Source organism: Lipotes vexillifer, unplaced genomic scaffold (assembly GCF_000442215.2).
Source record: "Lipotes vexillifer unplaced genomic scaffold, Lipotes_vexillifer_v1.1 scaffold63, whole genome shotgun sequence".
Taxonomy (NCBI): domain Eukaryota; kingdom Metazoa; phylum Chordata; class Mammalia; order Artiodactyla; family Lipotidae; genus Lipotes; species Lipotes vexillifer.
The window spans coordinates 2,116,211-2,126,076 of NW_006784492.1; the positions used below are offsets into that span (position 1 = coordinate 2,116,211).

The window sequence follows — 9,866 nt, forward strand, 5'->3', positions numbered from 1 at the left end:
GGGGGGGGGGGTCCTTGGAGCCGGGAAGCCCCTCCACGTGTGTCCCGGGGCAGCCCGTGGTGTGACACCCAGCAAGGCACCCAGCAGCCGCCTCAAACGACTGAGAGAGCACGGCTGCAGGAATTAAATAAAAACCCCGAAGCCCCTCCACGGTCAAGTGATAAATCAGAACATAAACTTGGACGGGGTTAAGCAGTATCGATGGGAATAAATTGAGAAAAACATAAGATTTTTTATTGAGTGCTTCATCTTTACGGAGTGAAAATTGAATTATTTAACTGGTCAATGAGGTCGTCAATAGGGGAAAGGGCCGAAAGGCAGGGAGGAAGTGGAGGGCACGTGAACTTGAAATACAAACGGCAGGAGCTCCAGACCACGCCCCCCTGGACCATTTCCTACCCCCCGCAGGCCCCCCACCACCAGACCAGTCAGCCTATTTCTGACTTTCCAACGTTGATAGATCTGGATGTCCTGGGCTCCAAGCAACAGCCCCCTCCCCTTGGGTCACACATAGCAGAATGGCGGGTTATCAGAAGAAACCAGAAACAACACCACTCCCACCCACTGTACTGTCTCCCTGCTGTGTCCTTTCCAGGTATGGGATGGCCCTTAGTGCTGTGAATATTTCTCCCCCAAAACCACAGGGCGACAGATTTCTTTGGGGATTGCAACCATGCAACTAATTAGCAAGCGGGCAAAAACTCAAAGCAGACACAAGAACGATGTCTGCTGTAGTTAAGACCTCAGGCTCAATCCAAAAACTAACACAGAATTCCACAATCCCACTTCTGAGTATACACCCAGAAGAAGAGAAAGCAGGGGTTTGAACAGACATTTGTACCCCTATGTCCACAGCAGCATTGTTCACTATAGCCCAGAGATGGGAGCAGCCCAAGTGTCCACGGATGAATGAACAAGAAAACAAATGTGGTCCATCCACACAGTGAAATATGATTCAGCTTTAAAAAGGAAGGAAATTCTGACACAGGCTACAACATGGATGAACCTCGAGGACATTATGCCCAATGACGTAAGCCAGTCACATAAGGATAAACACTGTATCACTCCACTTATATAAGGTCCCTAGAAAAAACAGCCAGATTCACAAACAGAAGCAGAATGGTGGTTTGCAGGGAAAGGGGGAGACAGGAGGCGATGGGGGGCTAGTGCTTAACGGGGACAGAGTTTCCATCCGCGAAGATGAAAAAGTCCTGGAGATGGACGGTGGTGACGGTCGCGTAACAATGTGAATGTATTTCATGCCACTCAACTGTACACTTAAATCGGTTAAGAGGGTAAATTTTATTTGTATTTTATCACCATTAAAAAATAACAATAAAGAAAAAAGAGTAGAAATATTTCTTGCACTAAAAAAATAGCACTCAGGGACTTCCCTGGTGGCACAGTGGTTAAGAATCCGCCTGCCAATGCAGGGGACACGCGTTCGAGCCCTGGCCCAGGAAGATCCCACATGTCGCGGAGCAACTGAGCCCGTGCGCCACAACTACTGAGCCTGCGCTCTAGAGCCCGCGAGCCACAACTACTGAGCCCGCGTGCCACAACTGCTGAAGCCCGCGTGCCTAGAGCCCGTGCTCTGCAACAAGAGAAGCCACCGCAATGAGAAGGCCACACACCGCAACAAAGAGTAGCCCCCACTCGCCGCAACTAGAGGAAAGCCCGCACACAGCTACGAAGACCCAACGTAGCCAAAAACAAATAAATAAATAAATTTATCAAAAAAAAAAAAAAATCATAGCACTCATGCTCAAGAGTGAGGAAGGAAATCACATCTCAGACCCTGTTTAGCTGTGTGACTTTGGGCCAGTCCCCTGGATGCTGTGAACCTTTCTTTTCTCGTCTGTAAAATGAATATAATAATCGCATCTGTTTTTTTAGGACTGTCTCCAGGACTAAATGAGTTAATGCCTGTGATGAGCTCGGCACAGCCATGGACACATAAAAGGGGGCTGTGATTATTAACTTCATTATTACGAATCAGAAGCAATATGTAAATAATGAGAAATTGTTATTATAAGATAAAATTACCTCCGAAGCGGAAGCACGGAGGCGATCCTAAATGCCATCTCTCCAGCTAAGGCCTGGATGATGGTATCTCTACCTCTGACGCCTCAGAAATATGCACGGCACAGAAAGCTCATAAAGAGCCCTTTCTGAATTAAAAGTGATGTGAATAGAAGCAGCCACACTCGGCCTGGCTCTTTTCTTACTTTAATTTGAACTTAATTTATCTCTGAGCATCAGGAAACGGCGTCATGCAAGAGATGTGCCCTGTCGGAGTCAAGGCGAGCTCAACATTGCAGGAAATTATCTGCTTTTGCCAGAAAATCACGAAGGAAGGAGGGTGCTGTTATTTTAAGATCTTCGAGCTGGTGTGAGAAGAAACTAATTAAATGATTGTAATTTTCTGTGCAAATGCAGTAACTTGACTACTGCAGAGATGCAAAATAAGAAGGAACTTTTCCACCTCAAAAGAACATCGGAGTCTTAATTTTTTTTTTCTTTCCGGTTCTCCAGTGAGAGCTCACACTCAAGTACTCCTATTAAACGTTTAAAACAACAAACAGAGCTTAAGCGGGACAAAGATGATGATGCGCACACTGTGTACTCTGGGAAGTGCCCTGGAATCACGGGGCTGGAGTAGAAATGGTTTTGTTGCTGCCCTCAGTGGTCTGCCTGTCAGTCGCCACCTCACAGCGAGACTGGGAACAGATTGCAAGAGTCTGTGCTCTGCAACCCACCGGAGGGATGGCTGCACCGTGGGAACCCGCGTGGGGCAGAAGCGGGGCCTTCGCCATCCCCACCATCCACTGGACAGAACCAGAAGGGCCACGGGTGCATGTTTCCATGGCAGTTCTATGCCCAGCATCCAAGCTCACACCCAGAATGAGGCTTTCAAAGGGCTCCCACAGCAAGAGCAGGCTGGGGACAGACCCACACGCATGCTTCACCCTCCAGATGCTGCGATGGAGACCTTGTCGTGACCACGACGAGAGCCAGAGTTCCCCTGCTCCCTGAGCTTCCACACCTGGGCACACGCTGGCCAGGAACAGGGCTGCAGTAACAGCTGGCTTCACGGGTCATCACATTCCTCCGTGCTCCATAAAGCACCCGTGCAAACTCGGGAATTAGGAGCGCGAGGGCGAAACGGGCTATTGGTAAGAATCTATAAATAACTCACTCTTTGGATGCTAAAGAAAAAAAAGAAAGAAAGAAAAATGAGGAGGCTCCCAAACAGAAGGCAGTTTACAAGCTCGCCCTCCGGGTCTTCCCGAAATGGAAACGCTCAGCGGGTCGCCAGCGCATCTTCTCATGGCTCCAGCTCTGCACTCCCACGGTGTCATCCTTGGGGGCTTAGCCTGCCTCTGACAAATTATAATAAAGTAACATGTTAAAACAACGGGAACTCTAAAGAAGGCCTATGCGAGCACTGGGCTGCCTTCTAATCTGAAGGGGCGTGCAGAAGAATCAAGTTAATTTATGACCTCTTTAAAACACTCTCAGGAACCCTCATGCAACCACAAATTAAATAGCCACTTCATTAAAGTAAACGTAGATCTGTGCAATGTGTTCGGGAACGTTATTAACAGGGCTGTTTTGATGCCTTTGAGCCAAAGCTTCTTGATTGATGGACCTGTTCTTTCTCTGCCTGGTGCTCCGGGGTCTTCAGGACCCCGGGCCTCTCCCTCAGCCTGCACAGTCTCACCAACCCAAACTCCTCCTCAGCCCAGGTGACACTGACTCTACCCACCCTTCAGAGCTGCTCGATCATCACCTCCTCCAGGAAGTCCTCCCTGACCTCCCCAGCACAGATCCTGAAAGCACCAGAATTCTGCAATGAATTCCTGTCCAGTCCCAATGTCCTGCCAGGACAGGGGCCATGAGTGATTTTGCTTGTCACTGTACCCCGGCACCTAACAGACCCTCTAAGGAAGCAGCTGCTTTGAAGGCTAATATGAGGTCTCGTCTCACCTGGGGCTCTCAAACTTTGTGTGATCTCTCCAGGCACAGACAGAATGCAGAAAACCCTAGGTGGTCCCAGGCACAGGGCAAGCATACCCCCAAGTACAACACTGCCGCCTTGCATGCCAAGACTTCCCCAGGCTCGGCCCACCGAGCATACGTGTCCACTGAGCGATACCCGTCCCACAACACAGGCTGCCCTTGCTCTCTCATCATTCTTGGTCCAGCCGCCAGGCCCAGGGTCCCCGACAGGTGGCACAGCTGGCTTCCTGACAACAAATGTGACAGGCACTCAGTGCTGGTCACAGCATCCCGTGACCTCTGCCTCTCTCCCTCTCTGGGTGGCCACTGGCCGCCCTTGGTGAAGCTGCCACGACAGAGGAGTGCTTCATCTGGGGGCAGAGGCCCACCAGCCAAGCACTGAGCAGTCACAACTCAGCCACCCACGAACCAGACCGCTCTATCCAATGGAGTCCCCACCCCAAAAAGCCGGGAGGCCCGCACTGTGGTGGCCTGGAATCCCAAAATTTCTCACGGAAAGTTCAGCAGACTTGGAGCCACCAAGCCCGCCCACGAGAGCAGAGTGGAGCCGTCACCACGAAACCACAGCCGTCAGACTCAAGGCTACAAATCAGCTTCGTCGCTGGATTCATTCAAGAACCCAAAGGGCTTTCCACGAAGGCCTTCATGGTCTCTGGACGCTGGAGCCTGGCCGTGAGCCGTGAGGCCTCCGTGGGGGGTTGGGGAGCCACGTCCCGTCCATCCTCACCTGAACCCTCTCTCAGCCCTGCTCTTCCCTCCCTCGGCCCCCTCCAGGGCCCTGGGCCAGGCCTCACCATCACAGCAGCCTCCTCCCCGAGTCTCTGTACAGGTCTCACCTCCATGGCCCCTCACCAAGCCCACCCTGCACACTGCCCCCGGGTCACTGGTTGCAACTCAGCCCAGCCCTGCTATCACTCCCTGAGCACCTGCTGCAGGCCAGACCCTGTCCGAGCACTTTACGTGGATTATCCTACTGAACCTGCACCACAGACAGACCTATGAGCCCTCACTTCCCCCAAATCTAAGACACTGAGGCCCAGAGAGGTCAGTCCATCCACCCCAAATCTCAGAGCCAGAAAGGAGAAGGGCCGGGGACAAGCCCAGGCAGGCTGAAGCTCAAGCACCAGTAACCCCCACCCCACACTGCCACGCTAGGCTGTTCAGCCTCATATTTGGGACCCATTAGGAGTGGACTTCAACCAGTTTTTTCCAAACTTCTTTCCTCTGATTTCTCTCCACGCACAATGCATTCACTGCCTCCGTGTATGACACAGACATACCTTCAGATTCCCACCTCCCAGACCTTGCTCAAGCAGTTCCTCCCCCAGAATGTTCCTCTCCATCTCCCACATGCTTCCCCTACTCGTTCCATAAGTCCACCCTGATGCCACCTCTTCCATGCAGTCTTCCCCGATTTCCCCCACTGGGGAAGATGGTGCTCACCCCTCATATCCCAACTGTTCACGTCCATCCCTTTTTTCCCCACAGGACTACTCTGAGCTCCCCTGCGTTAAGCTCAGGGGATGCAAAAGTAATTGAGGCACCTTCCCTGCTGTTACGAGCTGAACTGTGCCCCCCTCACCGCCCCCCCACAAATCATATATTTAAGTCCTAACCCCCGGGACCTCAGGATGTGACTATATTTGGAGATATGGTCTTTAAAGAGGGGATTAGGGTAAAATGAGGCCATTGGAGTGGGCCCTGATTCAATATGGTTGGTGTCCTTATAAGAAGAGATGAGGACACAAACACAAAGAGAAGACAGCCATCTATAGGCCAAAGAGAGAGGCCTCAGGAGGAACCAACCCTACTGATCCCTTGATCTTGGACATCCAGCCTCTAAAATGGAGAATGCATTCTGCTGTTAAAGCCATCCAGTCTGTGGCACTTTGTTGTGGAGGCTAATACACCTGCCCTCAGGGAACTTGACATCTGACAGCTGTGTTAGGTGTGACCCATTTCACACCTTCAGAAGCTCCATGCTTCTGATTTGGAGCTCTGGCTCTCTGGGTATAAAATATGCACAGATATCAGGTTCCTGAAGGTCCCTGAGCAGAGAGCATGAATAGTCAGGGCAGAATTACCTCTGCATACAGCTCCCCTCGACATCCTCAACCCTGCAGAACAGCACAGAGCAGATGTGGAGCGGGGGTGGGGGACATGCCGATCTGCTGACCACCAGCGACAAAACTGAACCAGCTGGGCCTGGCTGCAGGAAGCTCACATTCTAGTCCACTGACGCGTCAAAGCTGGAGTTCCAGTGCCGTGAGGGGAGGCGCACAGGTGAGTTGTACTTAAGTATAACGAGCACGCCATTTCCCAGACATGGTAAAATTGGCACAGGGCACAGCACCATCCCATTGGGGTAGCATGAAACCCTGACCTCGGAGGCAGGGACCTGCATTCTGTCATACTTGTCTCCAGATCACACCTCTGCCTCTGAGGGCAGCTCGGGAGACGCAGAACCTGGAGCCACCGTGCATGACCCGTTCTGGATCCATCGAAGGTATAACACCAGTTGGTTTCAGTGAAACACTCATTTCACACCTAACAATTCATTTCTACAGCTAAACGCAGACAGAAAGGCAGTGTTCGAACTTCCAAGCAAGGCCCCTTCTGTATCTCCATGGGAGCGGGAAGAAACCAAGCCTTTGGAAGGAAAACGCACATATGTTCTCAGTGCTACAGCGACGGGGCCTGTCCTGGAATAAGCTCGAATCCTGCCATTCCTTTCCGCAGATGCTCTAAAATACCATTTTAAAAAGTCTATCCCTCTCCAAATGCTTTCTTTAACTTTGTAAAACACCTGACATGGTAAAGCAAACACCATCTCTGCCCTTGTAGAGCACATCTGCAGAGCGTAGCTCCTTGGGTTCGGATACCTGTGCAAATCAGATGACATGAAATTTTTAAAAGACTCTGCTCAGCAAATCGGCCTCAAGTTAGTTTCTCTTCCGTTTTAGCTTTCAAAAGTGGTGCTTTCAAGCGGAGGTGAACCAAGTGCAGAATCCTGGCTAAAATCCTTAGCCCTGGGGCTGCCAGAGGGACCAAAGCGCATTTCTGAGACACTTCACATGCGGAGAAAACAATGCAACGCATGCGCGGAGTGCTGAGAAAATAATGGTTAGAGAAAAGGGTTTTCCTTGGCTCTCGGTTACAGCTTTCACTCCTCTTGAGTTCTTCCCAGGCAAGTGAAACTCTTAAAGCATCACCTGCTCCCCAAGTCAAAGGATGATGCGCTTTTCCAGCGAGAACTCCCGTCTCCCCGACTTCCCAAGCCTGAGAATGGGTGCGGTGGGGGGGCGGGGCTGGCAAGCGAAGTGGGAGGTGCTTGAGCCAAACGCCGGGTCAGCATCTCCAGAACCACAGCCGGTAACAGTGATGAGTACTCGGGCTTCGCCTGCTGTCTGCTGAGTGCCAGGCCACGCCCTGCTCTCCACAGCCACCCCTGCCGCCCATTTCCCAGCGGCCCGGGGAGAGCTGCAGCTCTCAAAGCTCCTCCCCGGATCTGGACTTCCCACCGCCCACTACAGAGAAGTCAGCACCTCCCCACATTCCCACTCCCCACGCCCAAGCCCCCCCCCTCCAGGCATTCTGCTGCCAGCAGCCAGAAAACAGTCACACAGGAGTCACTCACCTCAGCCTCGGTCCCCAGGCAGCAAAGCCAGGTGGGCTCCTCTGCCAGGCCCTGCCCTCAGGGCCCCGCCCCACTGGCCCAGACTCCTCCTCAGTCTCTCCAGGGGAACCCTGCTCCCAGGATGGGGGTGGGCGGGCTGGGTGTCAGTGAGCCCTGAAGGTGCGGGTCCCACCTGGGCGGCTGCTCTCCCTAACTTCTTTCACCCCTACCGCCCCCCACCACGAAGCTGAAAAGAGTGAGCTTCTGGAGGAACAACCTGGGGGCAGGGGGCTTGGTTTGGCCGTTCTGGCTCCACTGGTCTGACTGTCAATGTTTACTGGTTCCTTTGAGTTACTGGTGTCCGGGTTACCTTGCAGTCCCTGAGTTACAGCTTACGGTACATAGGACACGATTTGCTCCCGAGTATTGGGAAGGAAGGAAGAAGGGCGGGACCCAGCTGCACGTCTGGGCTCTGACCCCGTCTCCAGATGTACGTGGGGACGTTCCCCCAAGGGCTCTTCGAGGGAGGGGCGCCTGCGCCCCTCCCTAAAGCCTGCTGGCCGGCGGAGCGCAGGCGGTCAGCGCCGACCCGCCCCTCCCCCCAGGGCTTCCAGCCTGGCTGGAGGTGGCTGAGGTGACCAAGGACCAGAGACCCGGCACAAGCGTGAGAAGCTGGCTGCGGAGGGGGTCCGGCAGGGCGCCGCGCTCTGGGCCAATCAGGCCCATCCACTGCCGCCCCTGCCCCAACAAGCTCATCCACCCGCCCCTCCCTTCTCCCGCAGAGTTCCCCAGCCAGCGGGGCTAGACCGAGGAGGTGGGTAAAAGTGCCGCCCAGCCCAGGCTGCACCCCTGCGGTGACTAGAAAGGCACCTGCATCCCCGCCCCTCCACTCCCAATGGATGCAGGGGCCCTGGCCCAGCGCGGCTTCCCCTGAACTTTGGGAAGCCTTGGTCAAGGAGAAGGGTCGGGGGTCAGCCATTGGACAGTGAGTGGACATTGATGGAAAGGAGGAGGGGCTCCCATCTCTTCCCCCCATAACCGCACGCGCGCGCACACACACAGCTGCCACCTCCCTCCACCACTCCCTCTCCCAAAACTACAGATGATCCACGTGGGGCTGCCGGCAGGTGACCCCAAGATAGATGACCACGGGTTATCTGCTCCGGCGGGAATAGAGCGGGGTGGGAGGGAAACGACGCTGTGGCACCCCCCCCCCCGGGGAAGAATATGAGGGTATCCCCACGCACGGGACACACCACCAAAAAGGAAGAGGCGGGATCCAAGAGGGGGCAGGACCCACAGAGCTGGTGGAAGGAGGCGCCGGAGGACCTTAACAGAAGTGTGTTTGCAGGGCAAGGGGTGTCGAACTTCCAGCTGGAGCGAGGCCGAAGTAGCGGCCAAGGTGGGGGAGGGCAGGGGGTGCAAGGAGCTGGCCGCCGCGCCCAGCCCCGCGGGTAAGCAGGTCCCGGCGCATCCAGGTGCGTCAGCGGCGGGCCCTCAAGGCAGCCGCGGGTCGCACTACGGGAACGCGGGGAGAGCGGTGGCCCCAGAATCGAGGGTCCCAGAATCGGACGCCGGGCTGACCGGGGAAGTCCTAGAGCCCGTGGAGGTGCCACGAGCGGGGTCCCGGGTAGACCAGGGTGGAGCGGGTCCTGGAACCAAAAATCCCCAAACAACGCTGGGTGGACCGGGTGGAGTCTGAAGGCGATAGAGGCGCAACACCGAGTCGTGAGTGATCTTAAAGGGCCTGGGGGCGCCCCAAGGTGGCCGGGGTCCCGAAACCTCCGGAGACACCCGCCCCCCAACCTGCGATCTGGAGGCCAGTGGGGCCGCCCCTGAGGTGGCTCGGGGTCCCGGAAATCAGCGGAAATGCCCCCCGAGGTGAGGCAGGGCGTTCATGTATCTGGTTCCCAAGTAACCAGTGGCCAGGGGCCAGCAGGGGCGCCGCCGAGGTGACTCTCGTCCCCAAGTCTCCGAGAATGCCCGGGGTGACCGCGGGGCCGTCCGGAAGTGGGGGCTCCGAGGTGTCCGGGGCAGGGCCCGGGGGGACGCGCGGAGGTCACTTACGCTGCTGTTCTCGCCCGTCCAGTGCACCATCGCCTGGTTGTGCGTCGCGTCCCCCTTGAGCACGAACGACGTGCTGATGAGTGAGACCTGCGCTTGCGAAGCCGCTCCGGCCACCGGAGCCGCCCGTGCCCAGCGCCCCTGGCCCGCGGCGGGGGGGCCG

At 55.2% G+C, this 9,866-nt stretch overlaps 1 protein-coding gene across 1 annotated transcript in view; it reads right to left on the bottom strand.

Moving 5' to 3' along the window:
• The window catches only part of SORCS2 (sortilin related VPS10 domain containing receptor 2), a gene marked incomplete at its 5' end in the record, with an annotated part of 504,457 nt that extends 494,598 nt beyond the window's left edge, over positions 1-9,859 (bottom strand). Inside the window, one exon of the mRNA XM_007456900.1 lies at positions 9,707-9,859. Within this exon, the coding sequence (XP_007456962.1) occupies positions 9,707-9,859 (153 nt within the window). The remainder of the gene's footprint in view (positions 1-9,706) is intronic.
• Between the last annotated feature and the right edge of the window lie 7 nt (positions 9,860-9,866).